This window comes from Coloeus monedula (genome assembly GCF_965178545.1).
Source record: "Coloeus monedula genome assembly, chromosome: 6".
In the NCBI taxonomy this organism is placed as follows: domain Eukaryota; kingdom Metazoa; phylum Chordata; class Aves; order Passeriformes; family Corvidae; genus Coloeus; species Coloeus monedula.
In genome coordinates this window covers 49,895,997-49,923,791 of record NC_138786.1, presented here as the reverse complement: position 1 = coordinate 49,923,791, position 27,795 = coordinate 49,895,997, and the positions used below count along the sequence as shown (strand labels likewise).

Below are 27,795 nucleotides of genomic sequence, written 5' to 3'. Positions count from 1 at the left end.
GCAGCTGAGGGCCTGCCAGGACCTGTAAGCTCCTGTGAGCCAATCTGATGAGGAGGGGACGTGGCTGGGCCATCTGCAGGAGATTTAAATGGCTCTGTGAGTGCGTAACCAGGGCGTGTCACATCAGATGCAGCGCAGGATTTGGTGTGGGTAGGGCATGCAGGGAGGGCACTGCAGTCTGCAAGGAGGTCCACAGCTCAGGTAAGTGCTAAGAGCTCTAGGTCTCTGCTGTAAAGGTGGGCTAAAATCAGTGTATCTACTGAGACAGTCCCTGAGAAGCCGGGTGCTTCCACCCAGATGGGACTGGTAAGGAGGGAGATGTCAGTACAGACGGTAACTTGCAATGGATGCCCAGACACTTCCATTGGAGAAAAGGCTGGTACCTGCACAAAGTATGCACAGGTTGGTGACCTGTTGTGGCAGGTAGATGAATTCCAAGAGATAGTTAATAGGCTTGAAGTATTAGAGGAGCTGAAACAAAGCTAGATAGTCTCTTCTCTTCCAGAAGCAGGCCTCTGGAATGGGGCATATTTAATTGTAGCACTGGCTACTAGGAGACTGCAAAAGCTGAAAATCAGAACAAAACAAATGAATGCTTTTCACTCAAATGTTTCCAAGCCTTCTTAATTGAAAGCCGTAATATTAACTCAGTAATTCTTCTATATATTAGATTCCTGGCTTGTGCTCTGTCATTTGGCCAGGAGACAAAAAATATCTGTGGTTATTTTGCTCCTGCAAAGGCCTGGAAAAGAGTTGTATTTCTCTTCTTCAAATACAACATGGTTTGGTCATTTTTGCTATTTCATATGGGAAACAGGGCCGGGAAAGAAATAGGTTTACAAATCGATCAGAGGTGGGTGGTTCTGTATGCAAAGCATGCTCTAGCTGAGGCTGTTTTCTTTCCAACCCATTCTTTGGATTTCTCATTCACTCTGAGTAGCTGACTTTGACAGTGCTTATGAGATTTCTCCAGTTTAAATGGACAAATGTTTGTTATGTGTTAATTGACAAGCACATCTTGGACTTCTATCACAATACCTTTAAAAGAACCTGAACCACTAGCTGCCTGCATTGGAAAAAAGATGAAAAGGAAGTAGTCTTCCTCAGAAGATTATTTACAGCCTCCAAGATTGTTTTTACATTTTCATTCAGTTGCCTTATGCTGTGTGAAGTGCAAGCAATAGAAGAAAGGGCAGAGAGGACACCTTGCTAAGGGGGAATTTTGCAAGTGGTGTGAATATGAGCTAAGACTTGTATTAGAGCTGATGTTGCCTGTTACTCATGGTACAGTTTCTTAACTGGTGGGTTTGATAGTGATGCTAAAAGGCATCACCTACCTATCTGCAAAGGAAGGACTGGGGAAATAGCTACTCTTGTGAAATGGTGAGAAAATAGAAATATTCTTGGAGGTTCTGTGAAGAAACATGGTATGTCTTGAAGAGCACTGTTCTTTCCCAAATAAAAGGCAGATGTCCATGGGGAGTAGGTGTGAGGAAGAAGGGATTTACCAAGACAGCCACATTTTGCTGTGAGAGGCAGTGGCTTAAGCTGAGGTGCCTCTTGCAGCCGCCATGACACAGGAAAGGAGGAAAGCAAGAGCAGCCTGACAGTGCACTGGGGCTAATTAGCTCCTCTGCCTGGGCAGACCGTCATGCAATGTAGACTTTGAGTCCTTCTAAGGCTTGACTGTAACTTAATTTGCAGTTTTTGGCATAAATAAGCCAGAAAGTGATGCCAATGGAAAGAGAAAAAAGGAAATGATTGTAGGAGAGAAGATTTAACACTAAACTTTTCCCCTCTGTCAGTTAGATGTTCAGTCACAGGCTCAGACCCAGGCAAGTGCAACTGCACTGCTGCTTCTCCCTTGCTTGGAGTTCAGAGTTTGCCCGGATGTCATATGCTGGCCACACAGGGCCTTTAAGACTTTAAAACTTGGAAACACCCAGAATAAAGATTCTGCCCTCATGTTAACTTTTCACTCCTGTGTCATTTTGTGACACCTTCATTTGCATAGTCTTCTATGTACTTCAGAGCATACATAAGGCTTTAGGCTTTTGACTCCCACAGGTCCTTGAGCCTTTGGCACTAGCTTCCTGAACTGCTTCCTCAAGGCAAGCTCATACGCAGGAGCTGGCAGCTGATATGATACAAGCACTACTTGCTTCTTCTTCCTTTTTCTGGGAGTACAAGGGGCTCTCCCTATACCAAGCCAGGTAGCATTTGCAGAGCATTGCAACAGTTTCTTTCCTGAGACATTTATATCTGTTCTAACTGCCAGCAATTTCCACACCATTATCTGCTCAAGGACTGCTCCCTGCCAAGCTTAGTGAGGTGATGGGTCCCTCTCTCTTTTTGATTTTTGTTCATCTGGTAGGGTAGGGGTAAAACCCAGTCTTTAATACAGTGCTATGTATTCATAAATGAAACTGAGACCTATTCCAATCTGAGATGACTCAATTTTTGGCCAATTTTTGGATAGTAAAACATGGGGGTTCTTTAAAAAATAATTCAGTTTCTTTACTAAAAAGAAATAAAGAAAAAGAGGAGTCAAAAAACACAGCTGGTATAAACACACAGAGTTTTAGTTCTTGTTTCTTGAAAAGAAGATGAAGGCACCACAGATATAAATCTTAATTTAATTCAACACAGCAAAATTAAAAGAGCCAGCTATTTCAGAGGCAGTAAGAACAGTCAGATATATCTTCTATTTCTATATTTAAAAGCAAAATCTATGTTTATCTAGTTTCCTTCTTACTGATACTGATTCTTAAAATATTCTTCCCTTGATCCCCCAAGAAACCCAGCTCCATTTTCTTTCTAAGGCACTCCAGTTGGATGTGACATGTCTGCTTTGGAGCACTCCAGTTGGATGTGACGTGTGCTTTGGATGGAGGTGGAATTTGGGTGGGGGAAGATGATGAAAGGTGTGCCTGTTTGGCCAAATTTAGAAATATATCCTCTGAGAGAAGGCAGGTCACCACCCCTCCCCTACCAGGTTTGGGAAAAAAAATAAATTTTCCTCAAAGGAAAGTGAAAGAGATAAAAACTATTTATTTAACAAACACATGGGAAAAGGAAAATAATGCTAAATAATAAAATCTCTCACTGTGGAGAAAAAACCTGGGAAAGTGTTAGAGTCCTCCCTTTGGTCTCCTCAGAGCTGGGGCTTCGCCAGGGCCAGGCCCTCTGTGCCCGGAGGAAAGTCCTCCCAGTGTGCTCTGATATTGAAGCAGTCCAGTAGAAAAGGGAGAAAATCCGAAATTCCAGGGAAGGAAAAGAGTTCAACTCTCAGTCTCTCTCCAGAGAACAAGAAACTGAAACAACTGGCCAGAAACTCACCTGGGAGCAGCCAGCCGGGTGCTTCCTCGCTCCCCTGCTGCAGCTGGGAAAAAAAAGTCCCTATCTCTATGTGACCTTGAACAAGCTGCAAACTCCTTTGAAAAAGTTTAGCTCAGTTTTTCCTTCCCCCTCTCAGGCTCAGTTTAGAGGCATAGAAAGGCACAGGAATTAATTTCTGGGCATAGGGCAGCGATATGGGATACACATCATAAAGTCACCCCAAGACAAAAGGTCAAGAGAAGTTTAAGGGGAAAACAGACTCTCTAAACACTTCAGTATTCATGGAGTCTGGCAACACTGAAGTGACCAGTGAGACCTAAGTCTTGTATCTCATTTCTGTGGGCAAAAATGAGGAATGTGGATTTGGCTTCACAAAGACCTCCCCTGAGAGAAATGGAAAAGCAGAAAATCCATGGAAGTTTTCTTTCAATTAATGCTAAGCAAGGCCCAGCTGAGCAAATGCAATGGCTCCTCTGTAAATGACAGCCCAGAAGTATGACAAAGAGATGCATGATGCTGGAGCTGGCAGAAACCAAAGAGAAGATCAGAGAACAGTTTTAATGTAGAAAATTCTAATAAGGAACGTGCTTTTACCATGCGGTATTTTAAGTACTGGAAGACGTGGTCCAGAGAGGTTGCAAAATACCTGTGCTTGAAGACATGTACCCAAGAAACCTGATGTTTTGAGCAAAGGGCTGGATTAGGTGGTCTCTGGAGGTTTCTTCCAACTTAGATTTTGATTCTAAGATTCTGTTGCACAGGCAGAAAACCTGTGGGGAAAACACACTGGCAACCTTGTGAACTCTGTTTTCCTGAAAAATAAAATACTTCATATAGAGGGACAGTTTTAGAAATATGATTTATGTTTTGATTTTTCACTTCAGCCTCTTTCTGGCATTTCCAGTTCCCTACTCTCCACTAGGCAGGTCTGTTTCCAGTCCCTGGGCTGGGTTTCCTCACATGAAGTTGCTCCAGGGAGCCACTGCATCAGCAACCTCCCTTTACACTTTTACTGGCCAACCTCTGTTCCTATAAAATTTGCCCACTTTCTTTAGAGGACTTGCACAGAGACCTGCTGAATTTTGCTGTGAAGCACACAGAGGCTGCACTAGCCAGGGCTGCTGAATGTAGATTCAGTTCTTGTCTTCTCACTACTCAGTGGTTATCATTGATTACAGCTGTAGGTTAAACTGGCTGTAGCAAAAAAAGCCCAACTGATGAAACCTTGACTCAGAGTTTTGAGTTTGAAAATCCATGTAAGGTATGATGAACGTCAACACTGAAAACAAAAGTATAAATCGTATTTTTAATGTATAAAGGAAGATTCTGTAAACTTTAATCCGTTATTATCTCTGTGCAGACCTGTGTGCTGTACTCAGAGCTTTTGCACCCTGAAGCAATTTTACATGTTGGAGATATTAAGGCTTAGGGGCTTGGCTGCAAAGATTTTGGTTTCTTGTGTGATCCAAACTTTTGCTGTGATTAAACAAGAATATGAAATTTGTAGCTTGAAAACAGCCTTTTATCAAACTCAAACTGAAGAATATATTAATTTTCTTAACTGAGACATGTTTTTAAATTGTACAGAGGGAAGCAGAGTCTGTTGGAGAAGACAACTGGAAATTCAATTACTCAATGCTAGAAGCAAAGAAAAATTTCAAGGAGTGATCTTTATTTCATATGCATACATGCATCACTAGTCAGCTGTACAAACAGATAGTGTGCCAACAGCACACTGTCAGATTAAGTTGGGCTAATTAAACCTTATTCCTTTGTTAGGCACGGCTCATTGAACAGCCACTGTGTAACTGCTCACAAAAATTCAGCAATGCTAGCAGTCCTAGCCAAGTGAAAACATGAGAGAAGAGGGAGAGAAAAGTTTTCTTTAATATCAATGACAAAAATCAACATGACTGTGTCTCTTGAAAGTGTAAATACAATGCATCAGACCAGAACGACTTTGCACACAAACTGTGTTTGCATTAGAGCTAAGAGCAAAATTATGTTTCTTTAGCAAGTGTGCTGAGAAAAATTAAGCAAATCACTGAGAGACATTTCAGTGCATCCAGAGCCTGTGTTTGCATGTCTTAATATAAGAATTTCACATTGCTGTTTTTAAAGTCTCTTGTAGGCCAATCATTACTAATAAAAAAAAAAAAAAAATTAAATAACTACTTAGGACCAGTAACAGTTTTTCATGGACAAACTTTCCACTAGTATAACTAGAGTTTCCAAAGTTGGAGTTTTAAAATTACACTCTTTTAGTAATAGCAGGGCTCCTGGATAAGAACATGACTTGGCCAGCATATATCTAACACCTTAACATTTCTTTCAAACATCTTCCAAATGTACCCATGAAGTACAGATTGATTACTAAGACATTTTTGGTTTGGTCCATAAACATGGATTTAAGAAATCTGTCCCCAGCCATTCTGGTTTAAGAAGTTATTTTTCCATACAACACAGGAAACTGTGTATTTAATACATAAATTCTACTTTTTCTCAGAATCAATAAACACAATACATAGAAAGGAAACTTTTGAGAGTTTAATGAATGAAGCAAAATGGGATCATCTCCTTTCTTTCCTGAGGCTTTAATGATGAAATATTATTTTCAGGGCTTTGAAATATGAAGATGGTAACACAACCATTTTGCAAATCTCTTTATGCCTGAGCTGTATTTCTCACTGCACTTCTCTAACTGAAACAGCTTTTTACAATTATAAATGTTAAAAGAAAATTAGAGAAAATCTTGAATACATTTTATAATGATGAAATACAAAATCTGTTGTCCTGAAGCAATGATTTTAATGGCAGTCAGAAACTGAACTCCTGCTATGTTATGTTCGACTGACATGTGAATCATAGATCTACGTTCCTCCAGGATAAATTGACAATACCATTCATCATCTGCATCTTCTATTATCATTGTTTGAAATTGATATGTTTACTTCTCAAATTATTAAAGACTCATTAAAGTAACAAGTTCCTGACATTAGTCTCCATCTACAGTATAAATGAGCATGTGGGTTCTGTCACATGGGATAACAGAGCTAACAAAAATATTCATGGGAAAATAAATGCAGGCAAGATTCTTACACGAACAAGAACAAAACAGCGTGGTTTACCTTCCATGCATCCATCTTCCTTCCCTGCTGACTGGAAGGCCAGGGGTGGGCAGACCTTTCAGTCCTGTTTCAAGAATAGATATTAACCATGTATGCCTTCAAGACATACTTTAGGTAAGTTTTTCAACCTAACTCTGGCTACTGCCCCAGAGCCACCAACCCCTGGCTCCCCCACAGTCACTGCATGCTCTCAACTGGAGTCTGGTGCCAGAGTAAGCAGTGGTGAATTTTGGTAATGCAAGTACTGTCTTTGTGAACAGGACATGAAGTTGGGGCTGCAGGCAAGGCATGCTGAGTATTTGCTGATGAAAGGAGCTAGGTAGCTTTTAAAAGAAGCACTTGGAATAAAATAGTAGGAACACAGTCACATTTTTAGGAAAGAACTAAGGTGTATAACAAAGTAGCAGAGTAGGCATACACATTACTGTCTCCAGAAGCAGGCCCTGGGTGGACCAGGCGCTGGCTTGGAGACCCTCTGTTGACCGCCCTAGCAGAATGATGAACCTCTTCTTCAAGCCACTACCTCATGAGAACAAGGATAATTGAAGCAAAGAGAGTCAGATTTTGAAAGAGTTTCAAATATCAATCCACGCTGACTTTCAACAAGAGACTAATACAGATAAATGTCTGAACAGCAAAAACATTTGTGTTTGTGTCTCTGTACTGAAGCATGTTTTGGTTCACCTCAGAGTCATGCAGGGAACCCAGAATTAGGCCAAATACTTGCATATAATTCTTTACAGCCCTGTCTCTCTCCTACTACCTTCTCCTTCAGCTGGCCCTGCAGCTGCACAGTGGAGTCCACTGTCCAGGGTTCGTCTTCTGTTGTGACAAAACCAAGGCTCAAAGAAAGCCTCTGAATGTAGTACTGTTTCTGAACTGCTGGCAAGTTCATTTGTGGGGGAAAAAAATCCAAGTTACACGTTCATTACCTCTTCTGCTCTGCTTTACTTAGTACCATGTTGAAGCAGGTGCCCAAGATCCATGATCAAAAATCTAAAGCCCCAGTGCAAGCCATAAGACTCTTCAGGAGATGCCTTAGCACTTGTGTCACTAGCTGGCAATAAACTAGGAAAGTGTGTCTGGTAGTACAGCTGCTCATGGCCATGGACCTCTACTCTTCAAAGTGTGTTTGCAGATGGCTATTATGCATGTTTGGGAAGAACAAACATTAAAGGCAGCCGGCCCTGCGAGCACTGACTTCTACCTTCTCTGCATGGCTACATCAGCATTTATCTGTGTCCTCAGAAAGGGTTTTCTTTATCCATGTAATGCTTAACAGAAGTGTAAATGTTTAATGCTGCTCACCTCTATGACTAAAGAAGTACCCAGAAGCACCAACAGCCTGACTGTCTTGGAGCACCATGAGCACCTGTCTCTTTTTCCCTGAAAGACTACATTTGTGTCATTGGGCATTCTGACCTATACATTCATTCAATTTAAATGCAGAGTTTTTGTGCTGGCAAAAAAAGAAAACAGGCTACTTCATCAAGCCTCACCTGACCTTCACAAGTACTCCAAGGGACAGCAGCAACTGGTACTCTAGTAAGAAAAAATATGAATTCAAAATAAAAATACTTAACAGAAAACTTTTGCCATGTCTAAAGGAAGCATGCAGAGTTAAGCTGTATTCTGAAATTAAAAAAAAAAAAAGAAAAAAAGTGTTGAGTCTGTAAACATCGTGTGGGGAACCTATCTGCATGACCAAGGCCATGGATCCCAGTAGGCAAAGAATTACCTCTGAAAGCAGCACAGCTGGGGACTGGGAAGAGTTGTGCTTACACTGTTTTACATACGTATCTCCTTGGTTCTCCAGGATCGAGGGGATTGTGCTGTCGCTTGCTGAGCAGACAGTAACAAGTCCTGCAAAGCGCAGCAGAGGCGTAGAGGGACTCAGCAGGCATTCTCCTGGCTGGCCAACCAAACCATGCATCTGAACAGTTCATCCATTTGTGAATGGTGGTAAACCTGCTTCACAGCACTTATCTTCCTTTGGAAGATTCCTGGGAAATACATCTTTATAAGAAGGATGAGACTTACTGTTTGGGACTGCCTTGATTTATTACTGGTTAATATTTCTGGGCTACTCTCTTCCATCATTTGCTATTGTTTGATGTATTTGAGACTTGGTTGCTATTCATACACACTGCAGCAGTTGCTGTTGTAGTTGTTCAGTATTGTCTTTGGGTACTTGCAGTGATGGCAGATATTTTATACAGCTTTTTCAAGTGCTAAAGTCTACATTAAGTACTTTTCAGATCTTGATAGGTTAGGCAGTCCTTAACAGAGATATAGAAAGAGTAATTTCATTGTGAGGAGACTATTTAATAAATTGTCACAAAGCTAAAATTCACCATTCCTACATGACTGAATGAGGTACCCTCTTTATTTATGAGGCCAAGAGGACTCGTTGGCTTCTGAGTAGTGACCAGTGGGGTTTCTACTGTGTGGAAATAATAGATGAGGTGTTGATACATAAGTGGAGTCCAGTAAGCTGGGTAGCATGACTGAGGACAGGTGGTGCTCCTTGTAGCTCCCTCACCCTGGCCTTTGGAGCTTAGTGCTGGGCAAAATTGTCTCTCCAGATGAACAGTTATATCTGTCTCAGGTAGCACCTAGGGCAGAGTAGCTGCTCTTGACACCAAAATATCATTTCCAATAAATATTTGCTTAGGAGTTGCATACCCTTTGGGATGCAACACTCTGCTCTACCGACTAGCTGGGCCCTGTGGTCTTTGTTTGGAGTGAAGAGATGTGGACATATGCATGCAAGGTCCAAAAACACTGGCTTCATTAGCATTCAGCTTTGTGCCTCTAGGTAATATGTATCTGAAGCCATGTAATGTTTAACAGAGGAAAACAGCAGTATGAATAAAGCAGCAACAAACAGCACAGCCCATTGAGAGCAAGAGCCTTCTGAATGTAAAGTAAGTACCCAGTTATCTTTACCCTAATGATTTTGACCCAGCTGTATGCTATCTGGCTAAGTGAGTCATAAAGCACATCTGCTTTCCAGGGTGAAACTTAGTTTCTAAATGCTCAAATGACAGCTGAACTTAATTTCAAGAAATATTGAATAGCAAAATCTGGGGATTCATTATATCAGCTCCATAGAGTATAACTCTGCACTGAATATTTATACCAAATAGCTCTAGAAGAAATCTAGAAGAAATCTGCTTCAATAACAGAAGTATTCTGACTTTTCAACTGTCAGTTTTATCTACCATTACTAATTTTCCCTAAAGCTTACAACTACGAAACCAAAACTGAAGTGAATGAGTAAATGTCTTACTTACACTAAGATAGTCCAGACAGAATTCACAAACTGATTTTGCTATGCCAAAGTCCTCTGTAAATTACAATTTACCAGATCACACAGAGCAAAGCAGCAGAAGCACAAGCTGACTCCTTTTCACCCAAACCTTAGTGATCAGAGTGCTGTCACAGGGTGGAGAAAATCCCAGTAAACATCTCATCTGCTCTGCTGAACCCATATCTTTGAGTGCCTTTACCATTGATTGGAGGTGAACACCTAACTCATGCTATTCTGCCTGAAGCTGTTCTGTTTCAAATAGGACATTAGATGAAGGCTATTTGGAGCTCTTTTAGTCTCTAGTACCATCTTTTTAATGGAAATAACTCTTAACTGTTTTTTGACAAGTAAAGCATCTTAGCACACCACAAATCACCCCAGCATGTTCTTGGTCTAACTGGTAAAAGAGAAAGCAGCAAACAAACAAAGAAAAAAGAAATGTTCACAGTCACTTCAAATGTCCGAGATGCACTGATTCAGTCTTGCTGCTGAGCACTACTCTGGCCTTAGGCATATTTACCTTACAAAAGGATACTTTTTTGCTAATATGAAATTTGGAAAGACAGGAGAGGCCAAGTCCACACCAATGGTCTCACCTCCCCATAACAAGATGTGGTATACACAGAAGAAGGAGCCCTGTAAGACAAGTGACACATAAGTGGTCATTTAAAATAAACATATTCTAATCTAATCAGGTATTGAAGCAGAAAAATTTTACTAGCCCTTATGATTAGTCACTTTGTATGTTAAAATGAGTCAGGAGTAAAAGAAATAGCATTTTTGATCGCTGCAATCTCGTATTGTTTTCCTTTGATATAGCACTGTCACTTAACATAAACCTCATTCAAACCCTAACAGCATAATAATCCTAGGAATTCTTAAGAGATAAACATAAAATCATTAATCAGAATGCTTCTGATGTGTTGCTTTGCCATTAAAAAAAAAAGGTGCCTTTTCATTTCTTCTCTCCCTTGGACTCTTATTTTTCTTTAAGACACACGTTTCCCTGCTAACAAGGAACTTCTGTAGGCGGAGTAAAGCAGAACTGAAGTAGGCAGCAATGGATAGGAATTACAGGTAAACTCAGAAGCACAAGGATTTAAAAAAAACTTCCATAGCAAAGGAGGAGGTCAGGAGATAACAGTGATTACCACTTGAAGGCAGTAGCAGACAGAAGTAAACGATGAGATGTTGGTACAGCTGACCTTCAGCATCCAAGACCTTTTGTTCTTTGTCCACGCAGTAGCTGTGAAGAATGATGAGGGCCACCCTTCTGCTGTGCTTGCTGGTGGCCATGCTTCACCTCAATGCCCACAGCCTGACACCGACTGACCACCACGCTGCCCAGCCCGAGGCAACTGACCCCCAGGAGCAGCATTCCCACGAGAGAGATCCTCTTAAGTCCTGCCAAAGGATAGTCCCCAGCAATACAGACTTTGCCTTTCAGTTTTACAGGCAAGCAAACACCCAAGAAGCTGGCAAGAACATTTTCTTTTCCCCACTCAGCATCTCTGCTGCCTTTGCCCTTCTGGCCCTGGGCTCCCGAGGCACTAGCCAGGCTCAGGTGCTGGAAGGGCTGGCCTTTAACCTCACCACCATCCAGAAGAAGGAGATACATGAGGGCTTTCATCATCTCCTCCTCTTGCTAAACCGCCCTGGTAGCCAGGTGCAGCTGAGCATGGGGAACACCCTGTTCATGGACAAACACCTGAAGCCAACAAAAACATTTCTGAAGGACATCAAAAAACTGTACAGAGGAAAAGTGGTTTCTAGTAGCTTCCAGAATTCCACTGAAGCTAAAAAAGAGATCAACGATTATGTAAAGAATAAAACCCATGGGTATATAAACCAAATACTCGAGGACCTTGATCCCAACACTCTGATGGTAATTGTTAACTACATTTATTTCAAAGGTAAGTTGCATAGATGCTACTTACTGCATCTGTTTAGTGCTGTTTCACCTGCACTAAAACAAGTACACAAGTTATTTCTGAACAATTTTTAAATGAATGTGTTTAGATGAGACTATTATGAAAAAAAAATTGAAGTTTTCAACTTCGAAACCTCCTCCACAGAGGTTTCTAGCATGTATTTAGACTTCTAAGCATAGAAGTTCATGTACTTGCAATATTCAGGTTCAGGGAATTGCCAGAGCACAACAGGTTCATGCATTGTTAAATTTTCCTGTCTATCTACTTTATTTCATCTACTTATTACTTTAAAAATTAAAATGTTTTCACATTGGATGCACAAAGTAGAAAACTAAATTCTGAAGATGGTGATTAACAAAGATTGCCAAAAACTTTCATTTACTTACAGTCCATGACCATTAAATGGGTAGGTACCTCTGGAGTTGGAGTCCAAATGTTCTGCACCTTGTCATCATATTACACATATCCCAAGAGATATTTGAATGTATTGCTTTGGCAATGATTAATTTCTTCTTAGGTGTTCATTTCCAGCAGCATGTAGGACATACATGGAATTTCCCACCTAGAAAGGAATATTTGGAAAATATTTGGAAATTATGAACTTTCAACAAAACAGATTTTATTTCAAATACTTTATTAAATTTGGGTGCCCTAGTCTCAGGTGCCAGAGTCTGAGCACCATACCAGAGCATATTTCTTTTCTGGAGGGCAAGGGGAAAGGCTTAAACTTATGAAGTAACCAGAATACTGTGGAGTTTACATACCATTATTATTTTTTCAAACTAGGCTATTTCTATCCAACATTAAAAAAAACCCAAAGAAACCATACTTACAGAATGGCAAGCTGCAATCCTTGCCTATTTGTTTAGTGAATGAAGTGTTTTAATACAGAATAAAATATCATAGAAAATTCAATTGAATAAGCATTAAGAGAAAACGATTTTGAAGACTAAATACCTTGAGGCCCTATTCCATTTACCATACTGCAGTTATGTTCAGGTCCAAAAGTTTGTGTTTCTCTAGCACGTAAGCTTTTCCTTAGTGCTACAAGATGAAAAACATAAAAAAGCATGTGAGGAGCTTAACATGCCACATTTTAAAGGTCAGACATCTGCTGTGAAATTCACTTTACAAGCAGTATTAAGAAAACAGATAGCAAATCACTGGATTCTGGTCAGTTTTCATTTGCTTTAAATAAAACATGAAGTAGTATGATGAAGTTACTTCATCTAATTTATCTGACTTAGATGTTGCACAAGTCCATACAAAATTTAACCTGGGACATTTAATTGTTACGGAACACAGTACAGCAAAGACGACAGAGAATAAGGTCTTTAATAAACTTGGAATAATTTCTATCTTCAAGTATAAGTGTAAATCTTCAGATATGGGTTTATTTCTTGTACATTAGTCTGGACTATATTAATATATCCTCATTGAACTAAGTATTCAATTCCACTCTTTCTCTTTTGGTTTTAAGCCTACTGGGAAAATCCTTTCAATATTAAGGGGACCCACAAGGACTATTTCCATGTGAATGCAAAGACCTCAGTTGAAGTGGAGATGATGGTTCGAGACGGATTTTATAAAGCATACTCTGACAGGAAGTTGTCTTGCAAGGTGGTACAGATTCCTTACAAGGGAGATGTTGCAGCTTTGTTTATCCTGCCCAATAAAGGAAAAATGAAACAGTTGGAACATGCCCTGACAAAAAAAACTGTTTCTAAATGGGAGAGATCTCTTCAAAGATGGTAAATATAGAATTTTGATTTGATGATTTGAGGTAGTCAGAATCCAAAGTCTGAATGCTGTGGTCAGGTCTTACAGCTACTATCTTGTATTTTTAATGGGAGGTTTAAACAATGGAATAAGTATGAAGGGTCAGACCAAATGATTTGATACTTTCAGCAAAAATTAGAATCAATATTGCCTTGTGATGAGAGAAGAGATCTCCGAGGTGGGAAATTTAATTCTTTTTCCCCCTTACATTTTCTAGTTGCTACTAATTGTCTACATTTCCCTTGTCTCAAGCAAAATATTTTAAGAGTGGTAATACTTTGACATAGCAGTCAGATCCCTCAGAGGGAATGGGGTGTGAATTCCAAAAGGAGAACCTTCAATGTTAGAAAAAGAATGCAAACCTTGTCCCAGAAATGCTGGCAGCACTACTGCCTACCATCTCATAAAGTGACTGTGTTGCAGAATCATGCAAGAAACATGAACTGATTTCTTTCTCCTTCCGTACATTCCTGTCCTCCAGACCAGCATCTTCCCATCTTCTTTCTTGCCATGTTTTTTAGATGAAAGGACTAGCATTGTAGCACAGAAGAATTACCAGCAAGCTGGGAATCTTCAGTCCAAGGCATGCTCTGATTGCAATAACTACCATATTTTCTTTTGAATTAACAGGAGGATGGAATTGCATATTCCAAAACTATCAATTTCAGGCACCTATGACTTAAAGAAGATCTTAATGAACCTGGGTGTAACTGATGTGTTTTCTGATCAGGCTGATTTGTCTGGAATCACAGGAAACCCTGATGTGAAGGTTTCAAAAGTAAGTGTGTCAGCAGAAACAACCACCTGTGGATTCCTGAACAGCCAATTGCCTTATCCTAAGGTCACCAGTGAAATTTTACTTATTGCTAGGGCTGGCTAATAATCTGAAATAGAACATTTAGCTGATAAAGTCTCCTTAAACCCCCTCAGACTTGTCCAAGATCTGGAGATAAGGATATTTTCTTTTGTCTGACAGGCAAAGGTGGAGGGTGGATGGAGGGGTGGGTTTAGCATTTAACCAGGAAAATAAACACAGCATATTTTCTGCATGTATAAGAAGAGCCTATGGGTAACTGTGTCGTGGATGTCTTGCATCCGCATATCCACAAAAAAAGTGGCCTTTTTCTAACATGCATTCTATAATTTTAAAGGATTTAAAAACTGCTCTTACCATTGAAGGCTCTGTTGAGTGCTAACAATGTAAAATGGACCAGACTTGAGGAAAACATCCCATTTAGTGAAAATAATGTAAAGACTAGCATTTTTACAGCCATTCTGAAAACAGCACTTAAATTTTCTAACATTTTGGGGCTAGTAAAAGAAAAAGATTAAAAATATCCAACAACAAATTTGGTATCAAGGTTGAATTTCTACCTGGCTAAACTGTAATGCATGTGCTGTTAGGAATACACACAGAGCAGTTCTGGAGCCCCATTTCCTTTTCCTTTCAAACTGATATTCCCTGTGAATTTGCTTGGCTATTTACTTTCAGTTAATTCCACAAGGTGTGCAGTTGCTAAGGCCTGCATTGATACACTTGTGATGAGGAACACTGAATGTGTAAATATTGCTTATTGAGACAACATTGCTAAAAAGCCCACAGTGGGCTGTAGCACCCTTCTTCCTGGGTCCTTCTTACCAGCAATTTTTGTGAAAGGCAGTAGTTGAATTAACTTTGTGTTAATTTGAATAATTTCACACCACATCTTCCACATACATTCTTTCTGTATTTTATTGTAGGTTACTCACAAGGCCCTGCTGAAGATTCATGAGAATGGCACAGAGGCTGCAGCAACCAGCAGCATAGATTTTCTTCCTCATTCTGCTCCTCCCATCGTTAAATTCAATCATCCATTTTTGCTGTTGATTGTTGATCAATATACTCAGAGCATCCTCTTCATGGGAAAAATCGTAAACCCGACTGAAAAATGATTGGTCATTGGCTGGTCATATTGATTTGAATTGCATTTTATGGAATTACTGTCCATTGCAATTAAAATTATATAAAACAGTTACTAACAATTTTCTTTTTCCAAAGAAGTCAGGAAAGAGTGCAGTTGTTCTCAGAAACACCCTTTTTGCTTCATCCTTTTGTAGAAAATAACCACTGAGATATACCTACTAGTGAATTGTGAAGAATTTTATAAATCAGCCTTTTAGTGATCAGTGCCATCTCTGAAAAGCAAGGTAACACCCAGCTGAGAGACTTATTACCGCAGGCCTGGTTCCTAGGGTATATCACCATGTCCCGCAGCCGTAGGGAGGAGGAGGAGGAGAGAAGATCCAGCAGGCAGGAATTGTGCAGCAAGATTGATTCATTTAATTATTTTACAAACTCTTTTGTAGACTTTTTTCTTCATAGTCTAATTGGACAAAGGATCAGCCACCCCTTGGGGATGATTGGCTAAAATCCTAAAACATCCATTGTCAAAATATTTTCTACTATACCATAAACAAGACTTTTCAAGGTTGCAGGTGGCTTGGTTGTTTACATTCCCTGCTACCTCTTCTGTGGGAGAGAAAAATCTCTCACGGACTTAGAAAATAACAAGAAAATCCTCGCTAGCAGCATTTTTGTACCTACAGAGACTCAGTTAAAAACACTGTACGTAAATAAAATTTGAGTGCATAAATCCAAATGAATTCTCTGCAAACGGTAGGTTGGCTTCTAACATTGGTACGGTTTCCAGTAGAAGGAAGGCATAGCTGCAAATTACACACTGGGAGAGTCAGTCACTTTCAGACCAAGCCTAGACATTTCCTTTGAAGGTCAAGTCTTGTTCCATACTCTCCTTTACGACATTCACAGGTGATGACATGCACCCACTTTGTGTTGGCTTCTTTGAGTTGGCCATTAATGTAACAAACTCTACACAAACATCCTATGTGGAAGCAGTGCTGGGGAATGCTTTATTTTGCTAGATACCCAAACGGTTCTACCGGCATTGCATTTAGATTTAATAAGAAGGTACTTGTAAGTGGATGTTCAAAAGGGATAGGATATGAATACCTGGAAGGGAAAAAACAAACACTGAGATTAATCCTATCTTCAGAGGTTACATCTATGCTGATAAATAAAGTGCTCTAAGATCTGTTCTCTAACCGTGAGGTCAACTGGCCCGTCACAGGTCATATCCACATTGCTTAACTCTGACCTTGCAAGTCATCTAGTCCAATTACTGGAACTGTCCCTTGGCCTGTGCTAACTCCAAAAACATGCTTAGCATTTGTTTGGAAGAATCATATGGTGGCATGTCTCTGAAACTGTACTAAAAGTATAAGAATATAAGCGACTGCAGGCTGAGGGCCAGCTGGGCCTGTTCCCCAGAACTGCTTGGTATACTGGGACAAATGGAGTCAGAGTAAAGAACAGAGGAATGGGAAAGTATTCCTCTGTCACTCAGCCCTATAATCTCCCTTTCTGCTGGCAATCTGCATTTTTTGAATGCGTTCTGGGGGATGCTGGTAGGCCTTCAGAACTACTTCTCAGAAATGAGGGAACTGGAGGCCCTGATGTGGAATAAGACTAGGCAGTTCAAGAAACACCTTTCAAAACTACTTCAAGTCACAGACTGCGAGACTCCCATGTACTTAGCACAGATGTGTTTGGGTGGGCTCTCCTGATTAGTCCTGTGCATTTGCTGTAATTGTGTATGCTTATTTTCACAATAATTGGTCAGGCTTATTTTCAGAAGGCTGCTCCTCATTAAGGATTTGTGCTGGTCCTTAGATGATACAACAATGCTTTGATGATGCAGATACCAGAAACACTTTACAGCTGAGCAAATAGAAACCATCACAAAGCATAAAGAATGAAAGTTTAATTCTATTACGTTGTAACATAAATGAACTGGAATGCAATTTAAAATGTGATACAACTTACTGTGGAAGCATAGGGATTGTCTATCATCTATATTCCATTTCCTCCTTAAAAATAATGAAACCAAGACTTTTGTTACGATCCAGAAAGTCTGTCACTAGTTCAAGGACCCAGCTGCTTGCTAGGTGTGGCCTGACACTGCAAACTGGAATGAGCTGGCAGAAAAAGGCCATTGGAGAGTCTCCCTTGGCAGGTGGACCCCTTGTTGAGAAAGGCTCAGCACCTGAGGCCAACATTGTGCAGCTCTCCTTCCAACAACTGTGCAGAGGCAGGCAGAGATGGAGGTGATAAAGAGCATAGCTCCCCACTCCTCAAATCTGACAGAGATGTTAAATAAAGCAGACCATAACTGCAGTAATACTACTGCCAAATTACTGCTGAGTCAGAGAGATATAACCAAATCCCAGGTGATCAATTAATTCTCAAAGACAGTGCCAGACCAAAGCAAAACTCATATTTTTTGATTGCTAAAAATTTTTAGAAGTTATTTTACTGACAAATCAGGATGACAAATATGGCTATAACCCAATAAAGTAATAACTACAGAAGTTCTCAAAGGGCCATATGGATGAATTTAGGAGTTGTTTTTGGCATGGTACCCAGATACGAAATCTATTTACAATTTTACATTTTATTTATCTGTAACTGCATGCGGTGTTCCTTTGCTGCATGTGAGCCTGTTGTCCTTGACTGTCAACAGCTCAGTGGCCACAAGCAGAGTAAGACAACTAAGCTCCACAGGAACAGCAAGCCCACAATGGAGATCCTTTTGGATCCTGCAAATGGATAGTCCTCAGAAACAGGCACTCTTCCTTACAGTTTTACTGGTAACTGACTACCTGAGAACCTGGCAAGAGTGTTTTCTTCCACCTGGTCAGCTTCTCTACTGCTTTTGCTCTGCTCTCTGTGGTCTCCAGAGCCACCAGCCAGGCTCAGGTGCTGGAAGGGCTGGACTCTAACCTCACTGACACTCAGGAGGGCCCACCAATTTTAATTTTCTGTCATTTATTTTAATTCTGGGAGTTACACATTCCATCTCTAAGTTCTTGTACCATTATAATTAATTGAGGGTTTGGTCTGTAGTCTTAATTACTTGAGTTTGATTTATCATTTGGAAAAAGAAATTCAAACTAAGATTCATTTTGAGAGCAAAATTTTTATTTTATTTGAGTGTTTTTTATAAAACTTCTAACAACTACTTTTGAAAAGCTTTGGTGATGCCAAGTATATCTACAACTCCACTATCTTCAGCTGAGAATTTATTGGAAAATATATCAGGAAAATCTGAGATGAGCTGTCAGTGACAGATTACCCATCTTGAACATTAAAATATTGGCTGATTGACTCCATTGGAATTCACATCAGGCCTTAAATAGTTGTATGCTCTTGGAAACACTTTTTCATTCAATGGTAGGAGATTAGGTACAGACAAAGTAGAAAATATAAAATATTATTTTCTGAACACTGATGAAATAATCATCTGAGGTAAAATGTCTGTTATAAAGAAAGGAATCACACCCGATAATAAAAGGACCTTATTTTCTTCTGAGATATAACACAGAAGAAAAAAAATAGAGTGTTTGGTTCTGCTTACACAGCTTTCTTCTAGCAGACTATGAGTTTATATGAAAATTCAGTTCAAAGATTCCTATTGCATTGGTGAAAGAAGCTGAAAATAAAGTAGAAAAGTAGTTTCTGTTCCCAGTTCTGTCACAGACTTTTGCATAGCCTTCAGCTTTTTTTCTATCTGTTAGTCATACTAGTTTTTGAAATGGGAACCCAAAGCACTTTCTTTATTTGAGGAGAAAAGTATGAAATATTTGTAAGACATGCAGAGTATATTTGGGATGCCCTTTATAGAAAAAGATAAAATTACTGAAAGGACTTGATTTTTATTCCACTTACAGCAGTTTTGCAATGATACCAATCTCCTGATTTTAATGGAGTTACATACATCAAGAAGGTTATTTAGATGAACTTTTGTAGACATACCTTGAATGATACACCTTATAGGTAAACAAGAACTGGCTGCATGAGGATTTATCATGCAATGTACACATCTGTCTTTCTCAGTCCTTTTCTTGCTGATGGTTTGTTTTTACAGTCAGAAATCCTTTGCCCTGGAAAGCCCCCAAATATAACTTGCAAAGCTAGCATATAATAATCAGATGACCAAGCAGAAACTGAAATATAATAATCTGATGACCAAGCAGCAACAGAAATAAGGTAATGACATGGGATGAAACTGCTCCTGTAAGGAGGAACCAAGACACATTGCATAATTGAGCAGAGTCACTGGCAGAGAGTAGGGAGAGAGATAATGAAATTATTCCTTAATTCCTTCCATATAGACCATTATCAGGCCAATGGGAAAAGCGTGTTTGTCAGTCCTTTATATGACTCCCCTGGTTCCTGGAGCAAGAGTCTGCCTGTCCCAGCCACAGCTTATCTCAAAGCATCCAGGAGCTCCACACACTCTTCTGTGCAATTCCCCTGGATGGCTCTCCTTTCTCTAAACTGCACAAAATTTCTAGTTTAACCTTGCATTTCCCTGTGTTCTGGGGACAGCCATTTTCAACAACAGGAATGTGCAGTGAAGTAACAAACTGCTTTCCTCTCCCTGTGTTCTCACAGACTTGCCACCTGGCTGGCATGCAGGTGATACACATGTGTGGTGATTCACCCTCATTTTCCATTGCCTTCAACAGAAGTGACATATATTATCCAAGGATCTCTATTTCTGGCACCTGTGACCTAAGGGAGATTTTCAAGAGACTGGGTGTGACTGATGGATTCATTAGCCATGCTGATCTGTTTGGAATTGCTGGGAAGCTGATTCTTTGAAAATGATTATTTGTGGGTCTGCTGTAACTGCTGGTCTTAACCTTGTCTAGGAAAAGACTTGGGCCAGGGTCAGAGGATCTGGTGCCTGGGAGTTATGAGCAAGGACAGAAACAACTTTCCACTTTCTGACATGCTGAGTGCTGCTGCATCTCCTGGGAGAAAGGAGAGGAATCACTGCAGCAGCTTTGCTGTCCCCAGAAATTCCTCTCAAGACATAGTAGCATCCAGCAGATGGTTAGCCAAGCATTAGGACAGGGCTGAAAGATCAATGCTATCTATGTAGACAGGCCTAGGCTTGAGAAAAATATCTTGTCTTTGCTAAAGTTAAGCAACAGCATACTTGCTACTCCTGAGACTTGGTCATTTTACATAAGACTGCAATAAACTTTCTGGGTACTTGCACATATCATGAAAATTACCCCTCTCCGTAGGAATATATTCTGACCAACCCCACCTCTGTCTTGTAAGAGAGAGTAGTTACATAGCAATAACAATGATGGTTGATTCCTATGCATAGATAAATTGTAAGTTTACGTGGGGCGAAATCATGTACATTCAATGGAAATCATTAGTCATTGCTAATTAGGATAAGTACCATGCGCCTCATCCTTAAATAACTTTCTAAGTAGCTAAATTTTGCCTGTTTCAGCTTTCTCTGAGAGGGATCCCAGTTGGTATGTATGTAATGCATGCTTATCCTATGCATCCACAGCACAAGGTGTTAAGATCTTCTCTCTCTAGTTAACATTTTGCTGTGGAAAATTTTGCCTATTTAATTCTTCCATTTGTTTTCTTGTTTTGGTTATTTGTCAAGCCATGCTGTGCCTTGCTTTTCACTTTAGTAGTTTCTAAAATACTCATCAAAGGTCCCTCAAAAAGGTAACCAGTGTTCTGAGCCCATCAAATAATGCCATTTAGGGCAGGGTGGAGCTGTACCTGAACAAACTTGCTGCTGCCTTGGGTACTCAATTAGATGGCATTGTTGCCTCAGGGTGTCCCGTGCAGAAAGTTCTGGGCACAGGACATCCATGGGTTTGGCCTTTTCTTAGCTTTCCAGTTCTTCTCATGTTCTGTTTTCAGGAATTCATTTACCACAGTTACTGAAAGCTCTTTTACTCACAGTTTAGTTCAAGCCAAGAGTAGCAAAGTCCCTGGTCTTTATGTCCCTTTAGAGCCCTAGGTGCTGGCATCATTCTGGCTGTATGATGGGAAAAAGACTTTAAGTGTTTGACTTCCAGAAAAATATAGTTTACTCAATCTTTGCTTTACAAATAACTCGTATTTGCTCTGTTTAATGTTTACCAGTGGACATTAATTCAATAGTAGGAAGCAAATGAATAAGAGGGAAGTAGCACTGTGAAAGAAAAGTCCAGCACGGTAAGTACCATATTTTACTTTCTTAGAATTCTTTGAATATATGCTCTGTGTGATCCCTGCTATTTACTGCTGAGATTAATTTATTTTGTACAGTAATTGGAAATTATTTTAGCTTCTGGAAGCGTGTTCTGAATGTTTGAAGCAGAATTCATTTGATGATCCAGCTCCTAGCTATAGTGACAGGATGACTGGGATATGAGGCCCAAAACGAATATTCAACAATCAATACCAAGATGAAGAACAAAACCTTGTCTCTTTTCCCAGAAGAGTAAATTTAGTTGAAATCTCAATCTCCCAACTATTCCAGGTTGATGCAGGGCGAATGAGAGTAGCTCCATTTCTGTCCCTTGTGCTTAAAGACTAGGCTACTTGCTGCCAATTGGCCTGAAAGAGAAATCAGTCTCTCAAAAGCAGATTTGGGGAAATAGGAAATTAGTTGTTACCAGAACAAAATTAATTATCAAAAGCTAGAGGGCCTTTTTTTTCTGAATCAGTGTTTATACCCAGCATTTTTCACATGCCAAGCATAGCTCCCATACTGAGCACTTCAACAGCTTATATCTCCAGTTTTTCATAATGGACATCTGAAAAAGGGGGAGCCTGGAAATAACAACTCCCCATAAAAAATCTGGCACAGACCTGAACCTGGCATTAGACACACGGAGGCAGATTCTGGGCAGAATCTCATTCTCAAGAATAAGTATACTTAAGCTGCTATGAACAGTATTCAGACCATCTCTATTTCCCTGAGGGCCACTGCTTGCTTCATGGGTTTGAGTTTCTGTCATTTGAGATAATTTAGGTGAGCATTCTTCTACAATTTGTTGCATGATTCTTCCCCCATAAGGACAGAAGAGAGACTGTAGGCTTATGTAGAATTTGCTTATGTCAGTTAAAGGAAAAGAAACGGTCATCAAATTACATACACAGAGCAAGGCAGATTCCACTGTAGCATTTCCCAAGCTCTTGAGTTTTGAGCTTTGCAACCTTCTGGATAGCTTATGTGCAATAGAGAGTGTCAACAAACTTTCTCGATTTATCCTCAGTTTGCTGCAACACTTAAGGTAAAGTCTTGAAATAATATAGGTCTTGAGTCAGAGCTGTTATGTAAGAGGCAGAAATATATAAATAGTTTAAGGGCTGAGCATTTAGGTGGACTTTATACACTGCTATAACTGACTGTTATAGCAGTCAGTGCTTGAAAACCAAAGTCGTAACAAGACCATGGGTACCACAGCAACATATCAGCCAAAGCTGGCCCCTCTGCCAAAGTACTTGCCAGATACATGGGTGCCAATACATGAACTCAGCCATGTACCCCAAGGCATTTAGGAATGTACTGAGGCCGTGCTGATCAGAAGCAAGAACTCTTCCACACATAATACCTCAGGAAAGCTGATTCTTCCCTGGCAACGCCACATTATTTTCTTATTCCCTTTGCTCATTGGTCACAAACTAAGAGAACTGACTAGAAACAGCCTGTCCAGAGGCCAAGTAGAAGAGTATTTCCTAAAAGAATAGTAGTTCTAATGACTGACATCTGAAAATTAGTATTTAGAATACAAAACATTTTATCCAGTAAAGAAAAAATTCTCTAGATCTAAAAGTTGCTCTGTTCTTTCTTAACAGAACTATTCAGAAGGACAATGAAGTCTGCACTGTGTTTGTGTTTGTTGCTTCTTGGACTTCAAGTCCAGGGTCAGCAGCAGGAACAACAAATACGCCATTCCCCAGAAGACCAGTCCCAGGCTGATGGTGAAAACTTGTCTTATGTCAAGCTAGCCCCCAGCAATGCTGAATTTGCATTTAAGTTTTACAAGCAGATCAAAGATGAGTTGGGTGACGGGAACATTTTCTTCTCTCCTTTGAGCATCTCCACTGTCTTTGCAATGCTCACCCTGGGGGCCAGATCAAACACACTCAGAGAGCTGTACAAAGGCCTTGCCTTCAACCTGACAGAGATGGAGGAGCAGGAGATTCATGAGGGGTTTCAGCAGGTCCTCCAGTTGCTGAATGACCCTCACCGAGAAGTCCAGTTGAACATGGGCAATGCCCTGTTCGTAGATAACCAAGTGGAATTGCTTCAAAACTTTTTGGATCATGTCACAAATCTTTATCACACTGAAGCTGTTTCTAGCAACTTTCAGAATCCTCCAGAGGCTACAAGGGAAATCAATAAGTACGTGGAAACAAAAACACATGGCAAAATTGTTGATTTAGTCAAAAGTCTTGATCCGGACACCGTGATGGTTGTCATTAACTACATTTTCTTTAAAGGTGGGTGGCACACACGAGTAGCAGCTATAAAAATAAGCTCCAGAAGTTCTAAGAAAGAAAACTTTTTCACATTGTGAACACACCTATCATCTAATTTAAAAAACAACTTTCTATTTTTAAATTACACAGGAAAATATTTGAAGAATAAATGAATAAATAAAATAAAAGAATAAATGAAGAAACATTTTCTAGATGAGAAATTTTAAAAAGAATGAAAAAATAAAAAAAACAGCAGAAGTACTGGTCAATGTAATATAAATTTTAAACCAGGTTCAGAGCTGAAGATATTCAGAACTTATGATCATTTGTTCAAAGGCATGGGTGTTTGGCTGTGCAGGACATGGTGACATTTGCATGAAGGTAATAAGCCTGAATCTTGGAGTCTGTGAAAGATTTACCATTAACTGAACAGGCAAAGGCTCATCTCTTTTCCAGTGCAAGCCTCAACCTATACTTTTCTTGTGTGATTTTTTATTAAAACAATTCAAAAGAGGTAAAGATTCTTTCCATGGCCAGGGAACAAGCATCTTTAAACTGAGATAGGCTTGTTGCTGTCTCTACAGTTCAAATATATTATTTTAAGCATCAATTAATGTGACATGCTTTTATTAGTCCCTTTTTTTCAATTCTATACTCATTCTTTTTTTCAAAGGCTCCTGGGAAAAACCTTTCAAAAATTTCAACACGAGAGATGATGACTTCTTTTTGGATGCCAAGAATTCTGTTAAGGTCAAAATGATGCATCAAAAAAATTACTTTAATGTCCATAAGGATGAGAATTTGTCTTGCTGGGTAGTAGAAATCCCATACAAAGGAAATGTTACTTCATTGTTTGTTCTGCCTGATGAAGGGGCAATGAAACAAGTGGAAGATACTCTGCTGAAAGAAACAGTGACTAACTGGTTGCGATCACTTAAAGAAAGGTAATATTTTAATTGTGGCTTTGTTTAAATATTGAACAAGCCAAAACTACTCATCCAGGAAAGATAAAGCTTAGGTTACCATGATGAGTTGCTAAGTACAGCTCTGAGGAAAAAGCATTACTCAGTTTCTTTGACTCAAACAAGCTATCATGTGATTTCATACCACAGGGGAACCCTCTCAGCTCCCCCAGTCACAGCTCCCAGTTGTGAGGATCCTGCACACAGGTAGATTGCCCTTAGGAACCTGCCTCCAGTAGGAGGAATCCAGTTCAAAAGAAAATATAATTTCTTTTTCTCCATTAAGATAATACTTTCCAGTCAGTCACTTTCATAAACCATCAGTCTACCCCTGCACCATGGATCAGACTGTGGTTGGTGGGAGAGGTACCTCAGTTTCTGCTTCTCTAACATGGGATTTATCACTGTTTTAGCAAGCCAAGCCTTAGCTCCATGGATATTTGGGATGGATATATACATAAAACAGATATTGCTTCAAGGGATCTTGCAATAACAAACGCATATTTTTATTTATTTTTGAAAAGGGACATCTATTTGGATCTTCCAAAATTCTCTGTCTCCAGCTCCTATGATGTTAAGAGCCTGTTTAAAAAAATGGGTGTGACAGAGGTGTTCAGTGATCAGGCTGATCTCTCTGGAGTGGCAAAAAATCTTCGTCTGAAGGTTTCCAAAGTAAGTATGCAAATAGGGATGGTAATCAAGAGATTTTTCTGCCTTTTTTTAATGCAGGTTTAATTCTACAAATAGACTGATCCCACCCCTGGAGTGTAGTCATTTCTTATGGATGGTAATAAAGGAAGGAAAAGGTTAGGCATTAAATGGCTGTTGTTCCTACAGTTTAATATTAAATTGTTTACTGCACAGTGAGCTTAAAAACTTAGCTGAAAGTCTCTGAAGAAGAAAAAAACTGGAAAGCATAGAAGGAATATTTTCACAAAAAGCTGGTGTTAAAGAAGTAATGCATGACAAGAATCATTGTTATGACAATTTTGGGAATAGTCATTCTTATACTATGTATACACCTTTCGTTATTACACTGTCTGAGCACTTCAGAATTTATATGGACAACAGACTCGTGGGACAGGGATAGCCCCATTTCACAAACAAGAAATGAGTACACAGATAAACAAAATGATTTCTCTAGAGCGCCAAAGAGTACATGCCTGTGTTATGAGGGAGGTGATCCTTCCCTCTATCCTGCACTTGTGAGACTACCTCTGGGGTTCAACATACCCAGTCTGGGGCTCCCTACCACAAGGGCCACGTTGACACCCTGGAGCAGAGTGAGTCCAGTGGAGGGTGAGCAGGATGGCTGTGTGGCTGGAGCGCTGGGTGTATGAGGAGAGGCTGGAAGAGCCAGAGTTGCTATTCAGGAGAAGGGTGGGTGAAGGGGCAGTTCTTAGCGCTGGCTGCAGATATTTATTAGAAGGGTGCAGACAAGATGGACACAGACTCTTCTTGCAGATGAACTGTAATACATCAAGGGGCAACAGACACAAGATAGAAAATGGGATATTCTGATTGGGTATTATGTAAAAAAATTCACCAAAATTCATGAGGGTGATCAAAAACTGGTATGGGCTACTTGTGAAATTTCCATCCTTGGAAATACTCAAACCCTGACTGGATTAGATCCTGAGTAACCTCATCCGGCGTCGGAGTTGACACAGTGTGGGGACATTGGTGGCATTCAACGGCCTCTAGAGGTCCTTCCATCATATATTATTTGTGATTCCTCACATTCCTCCTTATGACATGTGGAAACACCTGGTTTGTAGATAGAGGACTGATGCCTGGAAAGCCAAGTAAATCGATGAAGGTTAAGCAGAGATTAATGAGAAGAAATTTTAGATGTGTTGTAGACAATGAAGGAAGAAAACAGAGGGCTGTCAAAAACCAATGGAATAGCTCATGTGAATTCCTAAATATGAATTTGTTATATCTACTACATAAAGTCCTGCAAAATCTTATCAGTGGGCTGTGTTACACAATGACACTCTATAAAGCTTGTCGCTATTGTCTTTGCAGAGAGAATTATTTTGCTTACACAGAAATTGATGCAAAATGAAAAATTTCTTCTTTTGTGTTCAGTATTAAGGACAAAACCTTACTCTGTGAAACAACAGAACAATAAATATCCTCGATGATGCTCAGTCTCTGCAGGCAGTTATGTTTGACACTGACTGTTGAAGAAAACTTTCCCTGAACTCAGAGCAAACTTTGCTTGTCTTGAAAAGGCTAGACACTATTATTTTTATGGTGCTAATGAACACCAGTTCTACATTAATTCTGTGTTTTCTTTTAAGAATTACCTTATCACAGTGCTAAAGCAAGCAAACTTTCCCCCAGCTGCTTCTCTCTCTTCTGTGCCTAGATTATAATCTCTGTTTTCCTTGCAGGCAATTCACAAGGCCACGGTGGATGTCAGAGAGAATGGGACAGAGGCTGCTGCAGTGACCATGATGGAACTTACACCATTGTTTCTACCATTTCCTCCTCCTCCTCACATCACCTTCAACAGGCCCTTCCTGATGATGGTTATTGACAAAGCCACCGATGGCGTGCTCTTCCTGGGAAAAATTGTGAACCCGACTGCTAAGGAAGACTAGGCCAGAGCACTTACACTCTCCAGTGCAGAGAGGAGAGCCTGTGCACATCCCAGGAATTTCTGTGCAAAGTAGGAATAGAATTGACCTGATGCATAATAAACAAATAAATAAATCTTCTGTCAAGTTCTTCTTTACTTCAAAACAGACAGTTGGGTACAAACATTAAAAGCTATTTTTACAAAATTACTCAGCCCAAGTAGGCAGCCATGGGATCCTCAACAGATACACATTTTCTGTGCAGTTATCATGGTGTCAGGGTGGGGTTTTTTTCAGATACAACTTCCTACTGTTGGCTGAGAAACTTCCTGTGTCTCCCATTTCCTGTCCTTGCCTCACAAACCACAAGTCTATACCTTTCAGCTGGGGAACCCTTCTTT

At 40.0% G+C, this 27,795-nt stretch overlaps 2 protein-coding genes across 2 annotated transcripts in view; both read left to right on the top strand.

Annotated features, from left to right (window-relative positions):
• LOC309574118 (uncharacterized protein) overlaps positions 1 to 21,394 on the top strand; it is a gene marked incomplete at both ends in the record, with an annotated part of 28,668 nt that extends 7,274 nt beyond the window's left edge. Inside the window, 6 exon segments of the mRNA XM_082283471.1 lie at positions 11,098 to 11,693; positions 13,192 to 13,462; positions 14,121 to 14,268; positions 15,231 to 15,410; positions 15,412 to 15,425; positions 21,295 to 21,394. Of these exon segments, the coding sequence (XP_082139597.1) occupies positions 11,098 to 11,693; positions 13,192 to 13,462; positions 14,121 to 14,268; positions 15,231 to 15,410; positions 15,412 to 15,425; positions 21,295 to 21,394 (1,309 nt within the window).
• Positions 21,395 to 23,222: 1,828 nt separating this feature from the next.
• LOC309573689 (alpha-1-antitrypsin-like) lies at positions 23,223 to 27,418 on the top strand (the record flags this gene model as incomplete). The annotated part of the gene is made up of 4 exons (XM_082282814.1): positions 23,223 to 23,868; positions 24,521 to 24,791; positions 25,334 to 25,481; positions 27,209 to 27,418. Exons 1-4 carry the CDS (start codon positions 23,238 to 23,240, stop codon positions 27,416 to 27,418), a joined length of 1,260 nt encoding a protein of 419 aa, XP_082138940.1. The 5' UTR covers positions 23,223 to 23,237.
• Between the last annotated feature and the right edge of the window lie 377 nt (positions 27,419 to 27,795).